The following is a 25,624-nucleotide window of genomic DNA, read 5'->3' on the forward strand; positions in this document are numbered from 1 at the left end:
GTCAACAGAGCTGACCAGAAACAGGCGCCTGGGTGCACACACATTAGGATGCTCTTAGGCAAACACAAACTCACACATACACGGTGACCCAAACACACAGAAGAACAAGATGCATAGGAACATGGATATATATAGAGCAGGAGCCGGCAAACCTTCTCTGTAACGGGACCGACGGTAAGTACTGTTGGTTCTGCAGCCCATATGGTCTCTGTCACAACTGCTCAGCCCTATTACTGCAGTGCAAGAGAAGCCGTGGACAGCGGGTAAACAAACAAGCATGGCTGTATTCCAATACAGCTTTATGGACCCTGAGAAGGGGCTTTCATATACTTTCTGCAAGTTGTGAAGTCTCATACTTTTGATCTTTCTCTCAACCATTTAAAAATGTAAACCATTCTTAGCTCACGGGCCACAGCTTGCTGACCCCTGATACAGACACACACAAACAGCAGGGAGGGAGGCAGGAGAAGAGGCAGGCGGGAACAAGCTGAGACGGGCAGGAGGAATAGACAGAGGCAGGTGGATGGACACAGAAGACCCACATATAGAGAAAACTGCCCTCGCCCCCAACAAAGAGACCTAAACTGACACACAGAGACACACTCAGACAAATATGGACAGGGACACAGGCAGGCCGGGGCACAGACGCTCAGGAACATATACAAACACTCCCATGGGACACAGCCCCATAGAGAGAGATGGGCAGGACCAAAGCAGAGATGGACTGACATGCGCCCAGACATATATATGAACACAGAGACATGGTATCAGACACACAGTCAAACAGATTGCTCATGGGGACACAGGAACCCTGCAGAGACCCACACATGAAGACAGAGACCCAGACAACAATGTGGACACAGCACGTGGACACACACACATGCACAGACATGGAAAGGCACACCAAAAGAGCCTTTGATAGACAACCCCCCCACACACACACATTAATACAAAAAAACCCTCACCATCAGACACACACAACCAGACACAAACAGGCACACACAGAGCTACAACTCACACACTGCTACGAACCCAAGAAATCGCTCTATATGGCTACGCAACAGCATGAATGCACTGTAGACTTAAAAATGGTTAAGATGGCAAACTCTGTCGTATACATTTTTACCACAATTTTTGTAACAGAGAGAAAAAAGTCGTATGGACACACAAAGAGATCTATATAGACACACCCAGCAGACACACATTTTCCCCACACCAACATCCAGAGACAGGGAGACGAGGAGGGAAGTGCTGCGGGGGATGGGGATGAAGTGAGTGGGAAAGCGATGTATGCTCTCACCCCCCACATACACCACAGCATCATGAGAGGGAGGCGGGGAAACAGAGTGTGCAGGGCAGCATGAGAAGTGGCAAGGGCCTGAGAGATGCACGGCGATGGACGAAAAGGGAGAGAAGGAGAGGGTCTCACACAATGAAACCCACCCAGACCTGGGAGGCAGCTGCAGAGACGGTGAGCATGAGCAGTGCACAGTGAAAACTCGCAAGATCAAGGGCAAGGAGCACAACAGAGCAAGCCATAACATGAGAGAGAAAGACTGAGAGGAGGAGGAGGAATGGACCAGGGAGCAGGCAGAAACCACCTGACACCTCAGGGGCCCTGGGAGGTGTTCACGGAAGGAGAACATCCAAGTTCCAATGGAGAGGGGAGACACAGGTCAGCAGGCCACAGGAGGGGGGCTGTGGGAACACAGGCGGGCAGGGCTGACTCACTGTGAGGGCAGGTCCAGGGAGGTGGGCGGAGGGTTCCAGGTGTCTGGGTAGCCGAGCATCCAGTCTGACCAGACCTTCACACTGGGGAGCAGTTCCTTCAGGTCCGGGACAAAGGAGGACACCTTGATGTCATCTTGATCCTCCTCCCCCTCAGAAGAGGACAGCTGAGCTGCAGAGGCAAAGGGTAAGAGCTGGGCCTAGATCTGCAGTGGCCCTGTGTGCGGCCTGGGGCACTGGGATGGCAGCCAGCTCCCAGGGAAGGGAGACCACGTCCACAGGACAGCTGGGCCCAGAAGCGAAGGACAAGTGCCAGCACCTAAGAGGATTCTGAAAAGCAGGACAGAGAGAGAACCAGTGCGCTGGGTCTGCCCTGCACACAGCTGCCTGTGCTCCACCTGGGGCCTGGGGACAGGGTCGCCACCCTGGCCTCCAGCCTCCCACCCACACCCACTCTAGCCTTCCTTCAGCACAGCACTGACATGGCACCAGGGTTCCTGCTCAAACGGAACAACACGAATTTGATGGTAAGGAAGTATCAGAGAAATCCAAACAGTGGGGCGTTCTACAAGATAAATGTCCTGCATACTTCAAAACTGTCAGGAGCACAAAGAACACAGGAATACTCAGAAACCATCCATGTTGCAGGAGACTATAAAGAGTCTTGACATCTAAATGCAACATCTGATCCTACAGTGGATCCTAGACCAGAAAGAAATATTTTTTTAGGACAACTGATACAAACTCAGTAAGGTCTGTAGAGTCAATAATAGTACTGTATCAACGCTGGCTTCCTGACTGTGATAACAGTACTGTCATGTAAGAGAAGGTCCTTGAGACTAGGAAACACACAGTCAAGTATCTGGAAGGGGCAGGACAGGGAAGCTACCATGTCTGCAACTTACAATCAAATGGTTCACAAAGAAAATAATATGTATACGTGTGTGTATGGAAAGAGCGATAACTTAAAGCAAGTGTGGTAAAATGTTAACAATTACGGAGTCTGGGTGAGGGGTGAGTAAGAGAGTGTTATTTCTGAAACTTTTCTGTAAATTTGAGATTCTCTCCAATTAACCTTCCTCCCTCTAAATAGGCGGCCCCAGTGGCTAGAGGCACTCCCATAAGGCTGATGTGGCTGGGGAACAACAGAGGGGCCTCACTACTCATCACAACTGATCCAGAAGCTGGAAGGAAGGTGTACCCTTCAGCCCTGCCTTACACGGCCCAGAAGTCAGACTTGGAATTCTAAGGGCAGACTTAAAGGACATGGGGACACTGCTCAAAGCAAGGGCTAGAAAGAACCCCTGATCTGGTCCAGTGAGTCTCCTGCAGATGGTTGGTCCATGGCAGTTATGGCCCCTACCAGGTACCAAACAAAGAGGGACATACAGAAAGAGGGGGAAACCAAAACATCAGTTATGAACATCAAGGAAAACTCATTCTTCAAATTGCATGAACACGCAGCAGTTCAGAGGTACAGTGAAAATCCTGTTGAAAAGAGGAGAGACAGAGGATGAAAGAAGTCTCCTCTCCTTTCCACAAAATGGAAGGAGGGCCGGAGAGGAAGTAGGACTAGCCAGGTAGGCAAAAGGAAGAGGGCACGCTGGCAAGAGGGAGCCCGGAGTAGAGGGAGAAGACACGGAGAATGCAGCGTGGCCTCTTGAGCATGTCTGGACAGGACCCAGGAGCTGGCAGGTCCACCAGCCAGGGGCCCGCGTCTGCTTACCTTTGGCCGACTCCTTCAGTAAGTAGGTGCAGCGTCGCACCAGGAGAGAAAACATGGCCAGGCCCAGGGCTGCAGCCTGTTCCTGGATCACAGAGCGACACTCCTCCGAGAAGCAGTCTGGGGAGGGGAAAGGCAAGTCCATCAGTGTCCTGGGGGCTCAGGGCTCTTCTCCCCACCTCATCAGGCGGAAGTCCTTGGTCGTGTCACTGACTTCCTTTTCCTCACCTAAGCCTGGGGCTGGAAGATTCCCACTCTCAAAGGGCAGTCAAAAGGTTAAATAAAGTATCGTATGTGAAGCACTCACCAGGATGCCTGGCATGTGGTAAGTGCCCGATATGGTTATTATAGGGCTCCCTGGTATAAATTCTGTTTCGCACCACTTCCCCCAGGTGCACAGTCGGAGCCCAAACTGCATGCTCTCTGCTGATGACATGAATCACAGTTAACAGGAAGTCATATTAACTCAGTCTCTCTAACATATAGATGGCAGGAATACAGTCACCAATTAAGATCAGAAAAACACAAATTTAGAAGTCATTTTCTTGAAGCACCACCCTTTGATTCCAGCCTTACCTTCTCTCTGTTCCTCCTCTTCAGGGAACACACTTAGAAATAATATATGTTTCACTGGATGAGTCAAATTTTATAAAGGACAGTGCCTGGCACATAATAAGCACTTACATAAGTATTAGCTTTAATTTTCACCTATTCATTCCTGTAGGGCTAAGAAATAAACCTGGCTTCCGACACTAGCAGTCCATGCCCCTCACTTCCTGAGCCTGACCAACTTCCTTCCCGCTGTGGGTCAGGGAAAGGAGCGACCTTGGCGGTGGCCAGGCCTATCCTTTAGCAGGAGCTACAAGTACATACACCTGCAAACCCCTGTCCGTACCCACTCCCTATCAGCAGCCCTCCCTCTGGTCACCTCATCCAGTCCTGAGAGAAACAGGCGACAAGCAGACGGCAGCAGGCCAGGCTGCAGCCTCAGGGGAGGAGACCCCTATATGTGCAGGAGGCAGAATCAACGGCCAGGCTCACTTGCTCTGGCAGCAGCTGATCTGTTAATTCCTCCTGTAATACGGGAGAACTCTCAGAATCTCCAAGTGTTAAAAGCATAATGAGCTGCACATTTGATCTCTGTCCCTGCTTGCATTTTAACCTCAGAAGTCAAGAGGGAGCCCTCTCGCCTCTCCCCTCATTGACACTGGGCTTTTCAGTGGGGCCTAATTGAAGTCTTTACTCCAGGAGATGCTACACAACCACAGTTATTCCTAACTGTCTTGGCCACAGGAGCAAACATGACTGGAGTATGCAAAGCCAGCCCCAAACCACTTTAGAAAGCCCTGGGGGTGAGAAGGAACAGGCTGCTGCTCAGAAGGTCCCAACATATGACTAGCATCAGTGTAGCAATTCTCCTCTTGTGGTTTTCCCACCAGCCTGCCAGATGCCCAATGGTCCCAAATGTCACCCTCGAACCTTCCAATTCAACTGTGGCAGGCAGTAAGGAAGTGGTAACAATCCATGTGATTAGAATAGATCGCCAGCCTCCCTCCTTCTTCTGGTAAGGCCCTAAACCTCTGCTAGAGAGACAGGAAACGAGCGTCCAAGGACCAAGCAGAGGGAGGGTGGACAGCTGGGAAGGGGGAGACATGTAAGCCATCCCAAGGAAGGCTGCCAGCTTCTCCCCTCCATGTTCACAATAGGCAATGGCACTGTCTGAATCCTGGCCCAGTCCAGGCCCCTGCCCACCACTGCCAGTAGCCTGCCTCTAAATAGCAACAAAGCCCAGAATGGGAGAATAAGTCCTGGACAGAGGGACTTATTAGGAGAGGATGAGTGGAGGCCACATCCTGGCAGATGACACAGTGAGTACACATTAGTGTCCCCTTCATCAACTGAACATCTTAGGCAGAAGTTGTTTAGTTGCTAAGGTGTGTTAGACTCTTTGTGACTGTGACCCCATGGACTGCAGCCCATCAGGCTCCTTTGTCCATGGGAACTCCTGGGCCTAGGCAGAAGTTACCTGCACACAGAAGGCCCTCAGAAGAGATGGAAGTGGGTATCTGAGCTCTGAGGACTGACAGAAGCCCAGGACTACAACAAGATACTCTCATCAGCCTTGATAAAGATAAGACAGGGTGAAGAGAGATGACTTTCACCAAGACCATTTCTATTTTTCTGATAAATGGCAGCCTTGGGTTAGACTCCTTCTCAAAGTGCACAAGGCGAAGGCTCAAGGGGAGAACCAACTACTTAGGAATGATGACCCTGAGGCCTCTGGGGAGTCCAGCCTGGCTCCTTTTTAAGCCTCCTACAGGAAGGTCTGGGGACCAGGTGAAGGAGCAACAACTGGAGCCTCTCTGCTATGTCTGGAAGGGATTGACCACCTCAGGGCTGCGGCTGAAACGCAGCCGCATGATGGCTCCGCTCCTGGCCATGGTTACATCACCTCACCCTTCGCCCTTCACCCCTCCTTCTCCCCAGAAAGGGCCTGAAAGCACTCCCTGCTGTGTTTGGGTCTGAAGGATGGGGAGGTATTAATACAAATCAGTATGCTGTCATGTGCTGATCACGCAGGTGGTGATACCACAGTTATCTCTGGGAGTCAGAATGCCTGGGTCTTGGTCAGCTCTGCACATAGAACACTTCTGGAAGGCCTGCCCTCCTCCAGGGCTCAGTGGTACCATAAGCACATACTGAGCACCTACACATACAAAGTTACAAATAAAACAGGGTCCCTGCAATCTTAGGACCTTCCAAATGGGTTATTTATTACTCCCAAGTAACCATGGTGACTCAGATCGTGTGCCTCCTGTGAGAAATGTATTAAGTGCTATGGTATCTTCAGGAGATGCTATCCGCCACACTTAGGTTTCTGTGGGCTAGAATCTGTAAGATGCCAGTCCTTGAGAAGGACCCACTTGGTGCAAGTGAGCAGGAAAGCAGCATCCAGGGTCCCAGGCCCACCCATCCCAGGTGAGGCCTAGGAAACTGGCCCCACCCTCACAGAGGCCCATATATATCCCTGGAGAGGGCTGGGCCAGGCCAACAAGTGATGTGGGGTGGGGAAGGAAAAAGCATTGTTCGCCTTGGTATTTGCCTGGGTTCCTCTGGCTTTGTGTCAGGTGGCTGGAGCCTGACAGGAGCTGAGGAACTCATTAACACTGTGAAATGGCCTTTCCCCTTCTTTCCAAAAGCAGGCCTGTTCAAGGGGGTAGGGGGAAGCTTCTGGCTGAGGAAGTCAGACGGAAATGTCTCGTACCACAGAGTCACCTGAAGTCTGAACCCCTCCCACACGCTTTCAGAGGGGCAGGTGACTGCGGCTCCCACCACTCCTCTGGCCAAATACCTGCTCAAGCAGAAACACTCTTCTTGCTCCTATTAATGGAGAGACCTTCTCATTTTTCTGAGAACATATTCATGGAAAACATAAACCAACTGTCGTCAAAGTTGTATGAAATCAGGAAATGGAGCGGCCGGGAGAAGGCTGCCATGTGGCCGGATGTTATGTATTTCTAATTAGTGCTATACATCTTTCAACAGCAAGTGTCCTTCTGCTGGGAAACACAACACACTGCCCTTGTTATTGTAACTGTCAGAGAAGTGCTTAAACAGATAATCTCCAGGAAAAGTGATAAACACGGCCCCTCTCCCACCCGTGTGTGCACGACGGTGCTGCCAAAGCAAAGCTGTGCTTGACGGCTCCAGGATGGCAGAACGGTGTCCTGCAGGAAATGGGAGCAAGGCAGGAGGGGGGAGAGGGGAGCGGTGCGGAGGCGAGGCAGGCCCACCTGCCCGGACCCGTGGAGCCCGGCCAAGGGACCGCAGTTCAGAACCATCACTTCTGATCGGTTCCTGGGTCAGGGGGAGATCTGGAGGAAATCAGATCAGCAGGGCTGAGGTTTGGCTGGTCACGGAATAATCTGGCAGCAACGGACAAGCAGAGTTTGCCTGGCGCACATAGCCAACTTCCTAGCAAGAGAATAAGAGGAGTAATGAAGAGAAGACACAGTACAGATGACACATAAGTCTGATACCCCCACAGCCACAGAGGGCATTCGGAGGGCACTGGGGTCCACTCGCCATTCCAGCAGAGAGGACCAACTGTTTGCTTAGCAGCCTCACTAACAGCCAGAAAAAAGTGCAGGCAAGACCACTTATTCACTAATTCCGTCCCCACTGGCTCCTCCCAGAGGGAGGAAATGAATGGTCAGTCACCTCCAAACTAACACCACCTGGAGGCGATTTGTTGGCTCTTATCTTTCAGACATGAGGCTGCTTTTCTCATGAGTCAGTCACCAGTCAGACACAGAGCTGGCACCGCTCCTGAGCAGCCCACCAAAACCTCCTCGTCTACAGGAAGTGGGCAGTGAGAGCATCTTTCGACTGCTGCTGCTCGAGCCACAGTTCCCTGTGGCAGCTGCTGGCTGACAGGGAGGTGGAAGAGGCAGTCGCTTTTATAGGAACCAGACAAAAATCTCACAGCAAAAGCAGAGATGTCCATGCCATCAGGGCATCGTTTTATTCCCCAGGGAATAAAACTCATCATTTGAGAAAATGGTGAATGAGTCAGAGAAGTCAGGCACCAATACAGCCAAGCAAACTATATTCATGCACAGTGGCAGAATGCAGGCTGACTGGGGAGAAGGCAATCCAGGACGCATCCCTGAGTAAAATCTGTCCAAGACAAGACAGAGGAACATGGGAGGGAATGTGTCTTCTCTCAGAGACCCTACTGTCCTTCTGGATTTTCTAGGATTATAAACTAACTTTCTCTTAGCAAGCAGGTAGGTGTCGGGACAAAGGAAATCCCAACCTCCCAACCAAGTGACCTCTCCCATTGACTCCACAGTTGTTGATTTGGTCCAATTGTGAAGGATACAATGGAAAACAGGATACTGTCCATGAGAAGATGATATTCTAATGAGGAAGACAGAATACTACACAGACAGCCAAATAACTGTAATTCAAGACCATATATTACGGCATTCCATAAGGAAGGCGGAAATAAGATGCTTTCTCTAACTATTTCCTGCTGGTGTGTATCACGGAAGGTTTCGTGGAAGAGAACACATCCATGCTGCAAAAGATGAACAAAGACGGAGCGTGCTGAAGAGGCACGCAGGTAGAGGCACACCAGGCACGTACTCTGACAGCAAGCACTGTATTCGGCATGCCATAAAACAGGGACCCCAAAGCACAGCGCCTGCGATGCCAGGGCAGCAAACCCAGGCTGGACCCAACCAGCAGTGAGGAGGTCTAGCTAAGCCTAGTTAAAGCATTTAGGATGGATGAGCGTAGCCGGAAAAGAGCGACAGGGAGTCAAACAGGCTGGGAAGCTAAGAGGACGTGAACTTGCTTGAATGAAGAGGAGTTACATGTAGAGCACTTCATAAACTTTATAATGCCAAATAAATGTAACATCTTTCTTAGAAGAGAGGTGGGAGAGAGAACTGAAAGGCGTGCACAGATGTGAGAAACGCTGCAGAAGGAAAATCAAGAGCAGAGAGAAGAGAAGAGAAGATGATGATGTGGGGAGGGAAGGACCCTCGCTGATAATCTTGGCAGGTTCCAGAGGATCCTGAGATCCCAGCAAGGGAAACACCCACCAAATGAGATCCAGGAGAGGGGCAGAAACGTGGGACTGCGGAACACCTGGAGGGAGAGGGGCTGTGAGGCAAGGAGTCCCCAGGCTCCCGCCCACTTGGCTCTGGGCCAGTCCTGTCTTTCCAGAACAAAGACACTTCAGGGGGTCAGAAATACTTGAGGAAGACCTTGCAGAAGGAGGCCTGGGAAGTCTGAACGGGCTCTCCCTGTGGAAGCCATTAGATATTCAGCACTTCATTTGTTTCCAATTCTTGTAGGAGCGCAGCTCCAGGCTGTGGGGTGAGAGGCTCCCCTCTGACGTAACCAGGAAGCAGCTGCAAAATTAAGGAATCCCTCATGACATCATAAAAAGGGTCGATGGTTTACTGGGGAAAGTATAAAAATTAATTACATATTCCCACATGACCCCCTTCCCCTAAATCTGTACACACCCCCTCCCACCTCCACACATTCTCTCATCAACAACAACCAGAAGCCACACTGATGAACAGGGTACAAAAAGGGCAAACAAAACCCAGGAAGAGAAAGCTCTCTGGTGCACCCACTGTCTGCACCACACATTTGGGACTGGACAAGGAATGCCTAATCTGGAGTTTTTATACATAGAGCATCCTTCCTCAACAAAATTATAAGCCCCTTGAGGACAAGAGCTATGTCAAGATTTCACATCCTTGAAAATTAGCACCATGAAGTGGTTCAAGAAATGACTGCTGCTCTTAACAGCAGGTACACTTGCCTCTCCATTTGTGGATCATAAACAATGACTCCACTGTGGCCAGAAATAATAACTAAGATATAGGGAGACCTGTACAGAGCGTGTGTGTGTGTGTGTGTGTGTGTGTGTGTGTGTGCTTAAATATATATATATATATAATCACAGAGCTTTACAAAAGATCTGCACAGGAGGTTATTCTCCCTTTCTGACAACTGAGAAAGCAGGCTCAGAGAAGTGAAATGACTGGTCCCAGACCTGGTTTGAGCCCCGTCTGCCTGCTCTCACACATGTACGCTGTTTCCATGTCTTGTGGTTTTCTCCTTTGGTTGGTTTCTGGATTTTTTTGGCCGCACTGCTTACAGGATCCCTGACCAGGGATTGAACCCAGGCCCTCAGCAGTAAAAGTACTGAGTCTTAACCACTAGACCACCAGGGAATTCCCCATACCTGGTTCTCAAATGCCTGTGATTCAAGTTTCAAACTCCAACTCTTCTTCTCTCCTTTACTATGAACACGAAAACCTCAGACTACTCCACAGCTCTGTACCAAAAGCTCTGAGATAACTATGTGGAAACTGAAATTAAAAACACCAACACTGCTGAAGAAAATGAAATACTTAGGTATAAATCTAGCAAAATATGAACAGGATCCTAGGCTGAAAGCTACAAATACTGATGAAAGAAATAAAAGATGACCCAGAATAAGTGGAGAGACTTATTAACATGTTCATGGATCGGAAGAATCAATATTGTAGAGATATCCATTCTGCCCACAAAGATTTATAGGTTTAACACAATTACTATCAGAATCTGGGCAAAGACTTTTGTAGACAAAAACAAACTTCATTCTAAAACAAGACTTTAACCTTTAAAGGAAAAGGCAAAGGACCTAGAATAGTTAAAACAACATTGCAAAAAAACAAACTGGGAGGAGTCATTCTTCCCGATGGTAAGTCAAAAAATGACTTGCCTTTTCAACATATATTTGCTCAAGCAATTAGATGTCCACAAACTCAGATGTTCTTCAGTGGATGAATGGTTAAACAAATTGTGGAATATCCATTATTATAGAATATTACTCAGCCATTAAAAAAAAAAAAGAAACTCAACCTAAATCTTACACCTTACACAAAAATTAACTGAAAATGGATCAAAGACTTACATATGAAACATAAGACCATAAAACTAAAAAAAAAAAAAAAAGACCATAAAACTTTTAGACGAAAAACAGAAGAAAGTCTTCAGGACCTAGGACTAAGTGAAGATTTCTCAGACTTGATGCCGAAAGTATAGTCTATAAAAGGAAAATTGATATGCTACACTTCATAAAATTAAAATCTGTTGCCCTACTGTAAGACAATGAAAAAGCAAATTACAGACTAGAAAGATATATTTGGAAACTACATATCTTACAAAGGACTAGTATCTAGGCTATATTAAGAACTCTCAAAACTCACCAATAAGAAAACAAATTGTCCTATTAGAAAATGGGCAAAAGACATGAACATACATTTCACCAAATAGGAAATACAGGTGAAATATCAACACATGAAAGGTTGTTCAGTATCTTTACATTTTACATCTTTACATTTACAGTTATATCCCATTAGGGAAATGAAAGTTAAAACTACGAGACATCACTAAATACCTATTAGAATGGCTAAAATGACAAATAGTAACACCACCAAAAAGCGGTGAGGATGCAGAGAAATTGGACCATATATACACAGCTGACAGAGAAGGCAATGGCACCCCCTCTCCAGTACTCTTGCCTGGAAAATCCCATGGACGGAGGAGCCCAGCAGGCTGCAGTCCATGGGGTCGCGAAGAGTCAGACATGACTGAGCAACTTCACTTTCACTTTTCACTTTTATGCATTGGAGAAGGAAATGGCAACCCACTCCTGTGGGTTCTTGCCTGGAGAATCCCAGGGATGGGGTCGCACAGAGTCAGACACGACTGAAGTGACTTAGCAGTAGCAGCATACATAGCTGATTGGAATATAAAATGGTACAGCCACTCTGGAAAACAGTTTGACAGTTCCTTTTAAAACTAAATGCTTATGATGTGACCCAGCAATCATACTCTTGGGCATTTATCCCAAAGAAATGAAAAGTTATGTCTGCACAAACACCTGTATGCAAATGTTCATAGTAGCTTTATTCACAATAGCTCAAAACTGGAAAGAACCCAAATGTTCTCCACTGGATAAATGGTTAAACAAACAGTGGAACATCCATACTATGGAATACTACTCAGCCTCATAAAAGACGACTGATACAGGCAATAACATGGACAGTTTGTCATGGAATTATGCTGAGTGAAAAAAGTCAATTTCAAAAGATTACCTGCTATATGATCCCATTTATATAATATTCTTGAAATAATGTAATTACAGAGATGGAAAACAGGGGTTAGCATCTGGGGATAGAAGGGCGGCATGGTTCTTAGAAGGCAGCATCATGAAGGAGTTTTTGTGGTGATGGAACAGTTCTGCATCTTAATTGTGAAGCAGTTACATTACACTACCTGTGCAGGGATTACCCTGGTGGTTCAGTGTCTAAGACTCTAAGTTCCTAATGCAGTGGACCCGGGTTCAATCCTTGATCAGGGAACTAGATCACATATGCTGCAACTAAAAAACAAAACAAAACAAAACACAAAATACCCAGCAGGCTGCAACAGAGATGGAAGATGTTGTATGCTACAACTAAGACCCAAAGCAGCTAAATAAAAAAAAAAAACCTAACTAACTGTGTGGTAAAACTGCACACAGCTACACACACACACACACACACGAATGCATGTATAACTAGTGAAATGTGAATAAGGTCCATGAGTGTACCAATGTCAATTTCATGGTGTTGACACTGTACTAAAGTTATGCAAGATGCTAACATTAGTGAAGGAGGGATGAAGGGTGAACAGGAACTCCTGTGTGTCTATTAATATATATATATTTTTCTTACAATTCCCTGTGAATCTGTAATTATTTCAAAATGAAAAATTTAAAACAAGTAAGCAAAAGTAAGCCGACAGACAAAACCCAAAAAGACTGGACACAGGATTCCAGCAATGTTTCTCTTTTACACAGAAAAGGACGACTAAGACATTCTGAGGACAGCTTCTCAGTTGAGAATCCTCTCAACCTCTTGTTCTTACGTGCTGCCCGGCTTGAGATGCTGGACATGCCCATCCGCGTGGTTCCTTATCTGGACTGAGCAAGAAACTGCCAGGGGCAACCAAAAGTAAAGTAAGAAAAAAGAAAGGAAAGTTCACTGAAGACAGAACTTCTGTCCAAAGAATAAGGAGTCAAGCAGGAGAACGCCATCAGCAAGGCTATGACTCATTGGGCTGGTAAAATCCATGACAAGCAGCACTAAGTGAAGGTGATGAGAAAGTGAAGAAAGATGACAAGAACGAATTGCAGAAGCTAAGTGAGCTGTTTAAACATGTTCTTGATGTTCAAAAAATAAGTAAAGGTATAAATCTCACACCAATGGTATGTACATTCTTCAAACAAGGGCAGGTGGGGTGGGGGGAGTTGTTTTACCACAGAAGTCCTAGCACAGTTATCTTCATAAATGAAACTGCTTATGCATTTTCAGGGCTGCACTGCTTTGGACTGTTAATCAGACGGATACTAAGGAGATTTTTTCAATTAGCAGCATAAGCTACAATACTATTTTAAACTGCTCCTTCGCCAATAAATCTGTAAAGATCAAATTAAAAAAAAAATAGACTTCATAAAAAGAAAACTTACTTTTTAAAAGACAAAAATAAAAAGAGAAGCCACAAAAATTTTCTCACTAGGAGAAAATATTTGTAAAACACATATCTGACAAAGGACTCTTATCAAGAATATATAAAAAACTCTTCCAAATTAATAAGATACACCAAAAAATGAGCAAAGCACATATGCAGATGACAAATAAGAACATGCTGAACATGTACTTCTGATAAGATGCTCAACATTAGGGAAATCAAAACTATGAGAAACTCTACCCCAATTAGGATGTCTATGATCAAAAAAAAAAAAAAAACAGAAAATAAGTATTAGTGAGGATGCAGAGAACTTAACTCCTTATACACAGCTTTAGGGATATAAAATGATACAATCACCTTGGAAAATAGGTGGGAAATTTCTCAATAAGTTAAAACAAATGACTTAGGTATACCACTCCAAGGTACCTACTTAAGAGAAATGAAAGCATATGTTCATACAGACTTAACACTTGAATGCTTACAGCTATTTATGTGTTAACAGCCCCAAACTGGAAAATAAAACCAATATCCATCAACAAGGAGATAAACAAATTGTGGTATATCCACACAATGGAAGACCAGTCAGCAACGAAAAGGAACTACTGTATCACTCAACAATGCTGATGAATGTCAAAATCAATGTGGAATAAAGGCAGGACAGAGGGAGGGTGAGGAAGGGCGGAGAGAACTTACTGTTGAATTCCAGAAAACACAAATTAATCTACAGTGCTGGCAGATCAGCAGTTGCCTGGGACCAGGAGGGGACGGTTAGGAAAGAACAGATTACAAGCGAGCACAAGAAACCTTTATTCCACTATCTTGATTGTCATGATGGTTTCACAAATGTGTATATATATGTGTGTGTAAATTCATCCAACTTACACGCTTTAAGTATATGTAGTCTAAAATACAATTATATCTCAGTAAAACTCTTAATTAGATTTTTTAAATTAGGGGAATCAACTCTTCAGATTTTTCAGAGTTTATAACTTAAGAGACTGATTTAATCAAGAAAGCTGGACATCTACTGAGTGTCTAATACATACAAAGGCCCTGAATAAGGTGTTTTGCACACATTACTTTGATACTGAGAAAAACACTGCAAACTGGCATCCATATTCCCTACGTCGTTGTTTTTGTTCAGTCTCTAAGCCATGTCTTACTCTTACTCTTTGAGACCCCATGGATTGCCGCACACCAGGCTTCCCTGTCCTTCACTATCTCCCAGAGTTTGCGCAAACTCATGTCCATTGAGACGATGATGCCATCCAACCATTCATCCTCTGTCATCCCCTTCTCCTCCTGCCTTCAATCTTTTCCAGTATCAGTTTTTCCCAGTATTGGAAAAAACTCATTTCCAATAAGTTGATTCTTCGCATCAGGTGGCCAAAGTATTGGAGCTTCAGCTTTAATATCAGTCCTTCCAATGAATATTCGGGACTGATTTCCTTTAGGATTGACTGGTTGATCTCTTTACAGTCCAAGGAACTCTTCAAAGAGTCTCCTCCAGCACCACAATTCGAAAGCATCAACTCTTCGACGCTCAGCCTTCTTTATGGTCCAATTCTCACATCCATACATGACTACTGGAAAAACTACAGCTTTGACTATATGGACCTTTGTCAGCAAAGTGATGCAGCCATGAAATTCCCTACTTTATAGTCAAGAAAACAAAGCTTCAGAGGATAAGCTAACTTTTGTCATCAAGGTCACACAGCTGATATTAATAAGCGGCTGAGTGGCGAAATCAAACCTTTGGTCTGGTTGACTGCAAAGCTCTTTATGGTGCTGTAACACAACTGCTGCCTTCTGAAGGCACGAATATGACCTCCAGAGGTGTTAGGCCCTCTCCAGAGAGCAGCTTGGCTTTCCCTCTTCCTCGACATGGAGCTCGAGAGCCAAGAAATGTCCTGGGGACTCTATTGATACATCTTGGCAAAACAGATGGCAAACCACTTCTACTCTTTTCAAGGAAAACTGAAAACACTTCTAAATGAGTGCTCAGCTTTTTCCAGGAAATACCCATGCCATCTTAGAAATGGAATTCCAATAGATTTCCCGGGAAAATTCAATCAATTGCCAATGAAAACGTACTCTGGCTGCTTCCACCTTAGTTATATCTCCGTCACTCGGAATTTCCAGCCTGAATCCAGGGTTATTCAATGCATGCTTCCTCTTGGGCAAGCTGAGCTGCTGCCAGCAGAATGGCATGCTGGCATCAGCCAAGCCTCTCAGGAATGAGGCCCAGCGGAAGCACGCCTGCCACTCCAGCGTCACATTTGGAGGAGTTACAAGTAGATCTTGGAGGACAGTGTCTCTGCTCCTACACTGCTTGCCAGAGGTTTGGGGAAGCTTGCCTCTCCCCCAGTATTTGAGGGAAGCAAAGGAGGCATAGAAGAGAGTGGCAGCTTCTTGATTTCACATCAGGCAGCTAAATCCCTGTGGAATGCTATCAGGAGATCTCGGGAGCCTTGAGTCAGTTACTTAAGGTTGTAGAGGAAAGAAGTGAGAGGCTCCCTAAGAGGCATGCCCACTGGCTACCCTAGAAGAGCACTTCTGCTGTAAACCTGTGACGGAGCTAATGCAGCTACATCACTTCTGTGGAGCAGGCAGAGGTCTGGTATCTGATTCAGGCAGCGTGAAACCCACCTTTGTTGGTATGACGTTTCAGGAGCAATTTGGTAAAAGGTAAAAGTAAGAGACAAGTAATGCCAGCAGACACCTCATTCAGAAGAGGCTCCTTTGAGATGACAGGCAGCGGGGCAGAGAAGTGTTCAGCTTTCATTTTAACAGATTAACTCAAGTTCTTTTCATTTTATGGTTTCCTAAAGGATTTTTTAAAAGAGTTTGACAGTTTGCAAACAAGGTAAAAAATAAAACAACCCTGAGACAGGTAGGGCAGAGAGGTACCTAGAACAGGAAGGATCTCTTGGACTCCTTTTGAGAAGCTTCCAGAATGCAAAGATTATAGCCATCAAACAAATTTGGAGGAGTCAGTACTGAAAATTGAGGCCAACGATGAAACATAATCCCTGGGTGGATTCCTCTTGAGTATCCAGATCTGCATGTTCATCCCAGCCTGCTCCAGCAACTCGCCCTAAAAAGCTTCTCAAAGCTGTACAATCCAAGATCAATGCCCAACCTACATCATGTAAGTAATGACTTTATCCAACCCCGCCCACTGTGGAGCATGTGTTTTTAAAGCAGAAAAGAGATCAACAGAATGATAGCTAAATAAAGTAATTATGCCAAGGAAGAAAAGTGAAAAAGTTAGCACTCCATGAAGGTGGCTAGAAACCCATGAGGCACCAGCTAGTCCCCTGACTGAGAAGCTCTACAAAGGAGATCCCTTTTAGAATTTGTATTCAGGTGGTTGACTGGCTAGCTTGTCAACAAGACTGACTGAAACCTATATACACTGCTTTAAACTAGGTTTAAACTTTTTAGTTTATACTTACTCTTTTATACTTCAGTATATACAATCATATAATATACATACAGCATATATAGTATACATATATACAGTGTAACAGTATATAACAGTATACACAACGTAGGCCAATGTATATACAATGCAGGGCAAAATCACCTACAGTGAATAACATTAAATGTAGAAAATCAGGACCAAGAAGAAAAATATAAATATGTCAATCATGCAGGTTAACAATCTTTCATGAATGAACTTAAAATCCGCCTCTGGATTTTCCTGGCAGTCAAAGCAGAAAAGGAAATACCAACAATAGTATACTTGTCAGTATTGGAAAGGAATAAGTATATCAGTTCCTCAGGAAAAACAAATCTTTTCTCAGCACTGAGTTCTAAAATAATTTTTTTTTTTTTTTTTTGGCCTCACCATGCAGCACGTGGGATCTTCATTCCCTGACCAGGAATCAAACCTGTGCCCCCTATATTGGAAGCTTGGAGTCTAGACCACCAAAGGGAGTCCCTAAAATAATTTTTTAACACTGACTCTGTGCAAAGGATACTAGGTAGGGTGGGGGGAAGCAAGAATCTTGGAAAGGCCTTTATAACACATGGCATTATACCACATACTATTAAAAGATATCCAAGAAATATTATCCTGAAGTTATCTGTGTGGTGAGACAAAATACATATATATCACAGTCTAAGAATGTTTTTCCAAAAACACATATGTAGGAATATTTTATATATTGATAGATATATAATGCTTTAAGAAACTCTTTAAAACTAAGTTAAAATAATGCTAAATTAGGAGACTGTAATACTTATTTCAAAAGCCTCCACAAAGGGTTTCCTTAAGTAGAGAGATCGCCGATGTCTATCATATCTGCCCAACACTCAGTTTGCAACACAGACCAAGGGTCAGAGAAAATCAAATGCAAGAGCTACTTGCAGTTGATGATGAAAGGCTGAGTATCCTAAAATCCTAAAGAATCTTATCAATGGGAACATGACATATGCTATAAAAGTCTTATTTTAAGAAGACCAAATGATACATTAAAATATATATGCTCTTAGTATATACGTGCATAAACATAATGGGTGGACATGAAAGGGAAATGGTCTAAACTGTAAACTTTGATTTATGTACATTTTTGGGATATTTCCAAAACAAAAATTCAACAGCATGCTATAGGGCAAAGCGATTTAAAAGCTAAATTTATATTTGAACACTGGTGCTGAGAACAAAGCTCAGTAATTCTGGGATTAGCACCCCCTGCCAAAGAGGCAGTCTTTAAGCACCAGCTCAACTTCATCTTCTTGGTGAGATTTCCTCTGTTTGGAGGCCAGAACTGACCTGCTTCTGCTTGGTTCAAAAGACCTAACAGATTTATTTTTAGAGCACTGCCTTACCCCTTAGAGTGGGCCCAAAAGACAAGTGAAAACAGCCAAGAGGAAATAAAATAGCAAACCTGCCGCCTCTGTGGCCCTGAATGGCCATTCTTCCACCCTCCCTCTCCGAAGCCCACCCTCTTTCCTCTCCATTATCTAAGTCCTTCCTTCAAGACCCAAAATACATTAAACCTGTGCTGTGCTCCCCAACAGGCCTCCTGTGTCTGGGCTCAAAGCAATTCCATCCATAACATGCCCCTAGCAGGTGGCTCAAAGCCACTCCAACACAGGATTTATCAAGCTTCTCCACTAGGCCGGAAATCCCACGAGGGGAGGGTCTACAGGCGGACTCCTGTAAATCCCGAGCACTTGCCACAGTGCCTAGTCAAAGGAGACGATCTGTCCTGAGTAGTACCTCACTAAACGGTGGACTAATCCATTTCCTTAAGCACAGTCAGTCTTTACTAAGCAGCCACTACGTGCAATGGCCCTAAGCTAGGCACCGAGCTTTCAAAGATGAGTCAGACATGAAGATGGACCCTCAAGGAGTTGAAATCTAATAGGATCCCCCGTGCATAGTTAACTATGAACCAAAGAAGAAAGTGAAAACTACCTTAAGAGATATAGCTAATGTGTGAAATGAATGAAGAAAGTCACTATCACAAAGTTTGGACAGGAAAAGCCTGCAAACAACCTAAGTGTCCATGACTGTTTAAATAAATTACGGGACATATATATAATAAAACACATAGTCATTTAAAAGGGTGAGATAACTAAAAATACGATATACAAAAATGATACAACAGAGCTACTATTTACTGAACCTTTACCATTTGCCAGGAAGGGGGGCAAGCAGAAGGAAGCAGAGGTGTAGAAAAAGGCTTTCCTGGCTCCAGTCCCTTTTGCAGGACAATATCCTTGTCCTCAAGTTCCTTGCAATACATTTCCTCTCTTGTTTAAGCTACTTCAAGTTGGTTCTTGTCATTTTCAAACACTCTTAACATACAAGGTAAAAAAGACTAGACAGTGGGGTTGGCATTTGTTAAAGCTCATCAAACCGAGCGCTTAAAATCTGTGCTTTACTGTTTTATGTAAATTACATCTCAACTTAGAAACAGTGAGGCCAAGACGGCATGAATGAATGGAGGACACTGGTACCAGTAAGAGAACAACGGCACCGGAGGAGCAGTTCCGGGGCGGGGGCTGACCTGGTGCACGGCCCAGACTCCCCCCAGGACAAACACGCTCGCTCTCCCAGCTGGCGCAAGTACTGGCAGCCACAGATCTCAGATGATCCCTCTCCCAGACCTGCTCTCAGCTGGAGAAAAGCGCTTCTCCAACGTCACTGCCCCTGCCCAGCCATAACTCACATTCATCGACTGGCGGATAGAGGGAGGGCATATAATGATTCAGCCCCGCTGGCCTAATCTGGGACTATTCTGAAGGGTTAGCCCCTTTAAGCAGCTCCAGAGCTCCGTAAAGGACTGGCTAAGGCCTCTGTTACATTTGCAGTGAAGTTCAACTTCTCTCTGTTCCCCATCCTGCTTCCATCATGCCCCCTCGGGTAGTGGTCCTGAGAGCATTCCCCAAATAACTTCCTGGGGATGCAAACCTATGTCTTAGGAGTATGCTTCCTGGGAAACCTGACTTGCAACATGTGAGAAACAGGATGAATCAATTTTTAGCAAGCTTGAGATTCCAGGTAAAATCATCCAACAAGGAGTTAGAAATGTGGGCTAGAGCTCAGGGAAGTTTTGGGCAGGAAAGAGATTTGGGAGCGACCCACAGAAAGGTGACAATTAAAACCATGGGATTTTACAACACACCAATGAGGAAAGGCTGAAGAGAGGAAGGCCAAGATAATAAAAAGGGCTGATATTTCATATGTGGATAAGGAAGGGAAGACCCAAGACATGGGTGGAGAGAAAGGGGAGAAGAGAGAATACAGTCATTATCATCAAAAGCACTTCAGGAAAGTCTCCCGTCAACAGAGGCAAATACTACCAGAAGAGCTAAGAGGAGCGAGACACGACACAACAAATGCTTAACAAACCCTGGTTAATCGAGGTGAGTGGGACATGTGGCCTGCAGGGTGCTCAGCTTTTGCTGGGTTGTTTTAGGCAGCTTCGGTCCTACAGCGACAGGCACAGACTCTACCTGAGTGCCCTGAGGCAGATCCACTGTTGGATTGGTAAGCAAAGAAAAGCTGAAACGGTCCAGTACATGAACATAAGTGAGCCAAGACAGAGTTCAGCTGCTTAAGCAATTTGGAAGAAACCTTCTTCTGAAAGGCTTCTTTCAAGCGTATTCCCAGCGATCATCTGAATTAACAGCTGGGATCCTTGAGAAGGCTCACTGTCCCCATGGACCAAATTCAAACCTCAGTCAAATCCACAGTATTTAAATAGACTGATCCTAGCACACTTTTTTGAGGGGTGGGGACAGAAGGTCACAGGGATGAGGGAGGAGGGAAGTCACTTACAGACATCAGTGACATCATCATTGCTTTGAATACAAATAAACAAGCTCTTCTTAGCCATGGCACCCTGAAGTAAATGACATCCCACACAAACAGGTGTTACGTGACCTCCAGTCCTAGACCAGAGTAAACAATTTTATTTCTGCTCCTGTGCCCGACATAATTAGGCATAATATTTAATGGCTCACTGGCTTTCCTTGTTTTCCTGTGGGTGTGGCTGGAGGGATTCTCACACCTGTGTCCCTTACCCCGAGTCCTGCAATCCAAGGCCAAGGCATCACAGATGCCCAAGAGCTGGTGTGGCTCTATTTCCTTCAGAGATCTCAAACTTGTCAGGAATTCCGAAAGTCAGCATCAATTTCAAATCTGATCAGCATCTCTGAAAGTCACAGTTACCATACAGCTGAATAACTCAATATTTTTTCATAAATTTAACGCCAGTGTGTCTGTGTTTGGAAACTTTGAAAATACATGTTGTATGGTTTACTGCACTGGAAAAGGTGCCAACAGAGTTTCAAAGGAAGGGAAGTGTATAACTGTTTCCTTTCAAATGCATTTTCCAATGGGATCCATTCAGGGAAAAGGCTGGAACTAACTAAAACATTATTAAAAACTGTTATGGAAAGAGACAGGGAGATGGAAAAAGATAGACCCAAAAAAGCGAAATACATAACTAAGAGTGAGACAGACATATGAGGAAAAAGAAAGGGGATCTGGGCAGAGAGACAGGTTGGACGGGGAAGTGGGGTGAGATGGAGTTTTGTCTGGCAGTTGCTGTTCGTGGCCTCATACTGCCGCAGATCAATCGATCCGGGCTGCAGTGCTGCTGGCCCAGTGGCACAAGACAGACCACAGAGTTGGCTTCAAGTGCGGCGCTTGCGAACTGCTGACCTTCAGTTTTCAAACCAAAACTATTCTTTGGGAAACGGTAATACCAGGTTCAGCCCAACCAGCCAAGCAAAAACAAGGACTACTAACCTGAAGTAACACCCTATTCAGTTACATCAGGCACCAAGCCTTCACAGGCATCAACTGGGAAAATCGGCAAACCTGAAACCACACCCCACCAAAAGCTAACTCCAGATTCTGACTCAACCAAGTAGGCAATGATAACCAGAAATGCTAAAGCAAGTGACACGGTGTTTCAAAGTTGGCTTAATCAGGACCTACTCAAGCAGGAAGGCCAGTCCTTGCTCACAGAGCCAGAGATATGGCAATTCTTTCTGAGGTCACATGTGCATGACTCCAGTGGAATCCGCATGCAATGCTTAGGGCAGGGTTTGGCGCTGACTTACAAGCCATTACATTTCTAGACAAAGGATTAACAGTTTGTAGTGAGTTGTTTTTTTGGTTTGGAGTGGGTTTTTTTTTCCCCCCCGTCTTTTTCTAAATTCATCTAAGTTAGGGTGATGCTAAAATCTATCTCCTAAACTGGGATACTGGTGAGGGCAAAAGGGTGTGCTATTAGTAACTCATCAACAGGGACAGGCAATCACTCGGCAAACCAGGACTTACCATCACCCTAGCCTAAGCCATAGTAGCTGTTCCTCTCTCTGGGTCAGTATTATACAATTTCAGCTCAGAAGAATCTTATTTTAAAAGCCAGGACTGCTCCTGATTAGTGCCAAAGCACTTTTTGAGCTCCTCCAATGGAGAGGTAAACAAATCAATTAAGTTAACTGCAAAAACTAACAAGAAAGATTGGGCTTGACAATCAGGATTCTGGAGAAGCTAAAAATTCCAGGCAGCAGCTTCAGGGGAAAAGGGAATGTGCCACAGATGGAGCTGTGGAGGCTGATCCACCCGGCCTCTCAGTGCTGGGCCCTGATGCCTCAGCCAGCTTCAAACAGCGAATGGAGGGCGGGCAGACCTTGGTGCAAGTCTGCTGAGTTCCAGGCCATCATTCTTGAGGGTGTAATAACCATGGGCTGTAGCACACATGTTGAGGGATGAGGGAAAAAAATAAACAGAGAGACAAAAGAATGAGGATGCACTGCCAATTTCAATTGTGCAGCTTTTATTTTTAAATGCTTATCAAGCTGAGAGAGAGCAGAGTTCTTGGAAAACAAGGTTTCCTTTTTTCCAATGCCAGCGTAAAACACCCTCAAGGACGGGCACTGCACAGACTGTAACAACAAGGAACGTGGCCCTGCACCCTCCCAGCAGCACAGCCCGCCACGGGTCCCACGCTGCTCTGATTTCGGCTGAACTGAGTACTCGAAATAACAGGCCCACTGCCTCTGGTAAAAACTGCTCTTTTTAAATTTTTTATTAATCTCCAAACTGGCTGTGTTAGAATTACAGCCCATTACCTACTAACTCTCTTCACTAATAAAATAAATTTGTAAAAGGCCTAATTACTACTTTTACTGAAGTACACTGCCTGGGGATCAAGTACAGGAAGCCAAGGACTCAACCAGTTGTCAGCAAGACTGGGATGGGGAGGGGGCCCGGGGGAGGATATGGAGTCACCAGAGGGAGGGGATAGGAGGGCCGCAGAAGAGGCTGAACCCGTGCCCCAAAAGAAACAAAAGGCCACTAACCCTGCTGTTGTTCTGAACAGCCCCGAGAGGATCCATGCCATCATGGCACTTTGGGAGGCCTGTCACGGGTTACACAGGCCTGTGCTGCCCACGCCCCAGCTCAGCAGAAAAAGCGAGCTGCAGTCCAAGACAGATGGATCCTGGCCGGACTCTCAGCAGAGAGCCTGGAGAGTCTGACCAGTAAGGAAATAAACAACCATCCTTCCCACCTATCCCTCTCTCTCTCTCCTTGCCTCCCCACCCCCCAATCTAGCCCCCAAAGAAGAAAAAGACACAAAACAACAACAAATGTGGGCAATTGCACAAGAGCTGTACCGTGAAGGCGAGGCCGACTGCATCGACTTCTGGGCCGTGCCCTGCACCCCATCCCAGAACACTGATTACAGAGCTGGAAACGTTCCTCACCCGCTGAGCCAGCCGGCCCCTCATCCAGGGCTGGTACGGAGCAGTCTGACTAGAAACGAGCAGTCAACTCTGACATGCTCATTTGTAACAGAAGGTGTGTATGAGACGAACTAGTCCAAGCTTAGAGAGAAAGCAAGAACAAGGCGTGACTGTCATTTTTAATTGTCCACAAAGAGCCCTCAAAGGCAAACCCTGTGCCTCTCTGAGACTCTGATAAATAGTATTTCTCCTCCAGAGAAAACTAAAAAAAAAAAAAAAAAATCAAGTGCTGCCAAAGAACCTCGTTTTTAAGGAATCCTGATAAGAAAACCTGCCATGGCAGGTGAGTGAAGCCTGCGGTGGACACGCCTTTTGGGGACGACCAGACTGAAACCTGGTGGCTCACTGAGGCGGGGTCTGCACTAACTCTCAGCACATCACATGCCTGACCCTGAAGGAAGGACTGAGGAATGATCTCAATGGGAAAAACCCGACAGCAAGGGCTGTGACACCAAAGCCACAGCTCCGTGGGCCCCTGGAGCCTCTCAAACTAAGCTGCCAGCTAGGGAGCTAACACTAGCTTTGGATATAATGCAGCTCTGGTAGAGTAATTAATTTTTTTCTTAACTGGGATTACATTAATTTTCAAGGACTAATGGAGTCCAGCTGTAATGGGAAGAGCGGCTGTCGATGCACAAAGGCACTTGTGCGTACAACATTATAAACACACACATACACACACACACGCTCGCACACACACAGACCTATAAAAAGGATCCACTATAACAGGATATTTTTAGTTTCTACAATGCGGCACTAAAAATACAGCCCTGGCTGATACATCATGGCAGAACTATTCCCTCTCTGTCGCTTCAGGAACAGTTTAAAACATTTATTTTTGTTTCCTTTTTGCGATGGTCAGAGTAGAGAGAGAAAATAGCAACTCATTGATAAGAGGAAACGAGAGAGACATGAAAAATTGAAAACTACCTAAAAACTCATGGAGAGGTTTATTTTATTAGTTCTTAATAAATATCTTGCAGATTTCCTCAGGAAATACACCAGATCACATGTAAAATAGTTTGATACTGATGTCAACTGCATCAACATATGAAGTCTATTAGGGTGAAGCCACAGCAGGGTGATCAGCGTGCTGAAAAACTCCACAGTACTTGGAGGGAGGAGGGGGGGGGTCTCACGGCCTTCCAAATTCTTCGAGAGGTAAAAAAGTCAGCCAAGACGCAGAGAGAGAGAAAGAGAGAAAAAAAAAGATCCCACATCCTGCTTTCAGCTGCCAGCAATGTGAAGTGCCCAGAGATTAATTCTACGTCTGGCCTGGAAATGTGACTTTAAAGCATGAGGGAGGGGAGCTGGGGCGGGGGGAGTGAGGAGGAAAGAGGAAAGAGAAGGGCAGGCTAACTGAGGCTGGCAGCGGGCCACCAACCCCCTCCCAAAGCCATGTTTCAATGTAGACAGAAGTAAACCCCAACAGACAGCAGCGCCTCAGCCTGCCAGGGCCTTACACCAGCTGCAGCGCATCTCGCTCTCCGCTCCGCCGGAGTGCAGATGTTCCCCACAGCATCACTTCCGCTCAACTTTCTTTTAAAGAAATAGCACACATATGTGGAGGCATTTCCACCACTTCCCAACAGGACGATCCTCGCCTTTAAGGGCTCCAAAGCAAGGGCAAAACTGACTGTAGGTACCACGATGGCTGACTGAAGTGCTCCGCCTCCCGTGGGAAGGAGCACCAGCTGTGCGCTACAGAGCATTAGTTAATTAAGGGGAATGTCTTTACAAATGTGTCTTCCCACTGTCTTCAGTGGGAGAGGAGGGCCCCATAGTTTGGGGTAAAGAAAAAAA

General features: G+C 45.7%; 1 protein-coding gene and 1 non-coding gene across 6 annotated transcripts in view; both read right to left on the reverse strand.

The window, feature by feature from the left end:
• The window catches only part of SMG6 (SMG6 nonsense mediated mRNA decay factor), a 197,074-nt gene that overhangs the window by 102,715 nt on the left and 68,735 nt on the right, over positions 1-25,624 (reverse strand). For 4 of the 5 annotated variants that reach the window (XM_020909771.2, XM_020909772.2, XM_020909770.2 and 1 more), the window contains 2 exons: positions 3,455-3,571; positions 1,732-1,900 (listed from right to left, as the gene is read on the reverse strand). In XM_020909771.2, coding sequence (XP_020765430.2) covers positions 1,732-1,900; positions 3,455-3,571 — 286 coding nt within the window. Of the gene's footprint in view, positions 1-1,731; positions 1,901-3,454; positions 3,572-3,758; positions 3,831-25,624 lie in introns of those variants that run through there. The other variant, XM_070478846.1, reaches the window with a different exon arrangement.
• On the reverse strand, positions 10,140-10,212 carry TRNAK-UUU (transfer RNA lysine (anticodon UUU)). The gene has a single exon. It is a non-coding gene; the product is annotated as a tRNA-Lys (tRNA).

Source organism: Odocoileus virginianus, chromosome 17 (genome assembly GCF_023699985.2).
Source record: "Odocoileus virginianus isolate 20LAN1187 ecotype Illinois chromosome 17, Ovbor_1.2, whole genome shotgun sequence".
Taxonomy (NCBI): domain Eukaryota; kingdom Metazoa; phylum Chordata; class Mammalia; order Artiodactyla; family Cervidae; genus Odocoileus; species Odocoileus virginianus.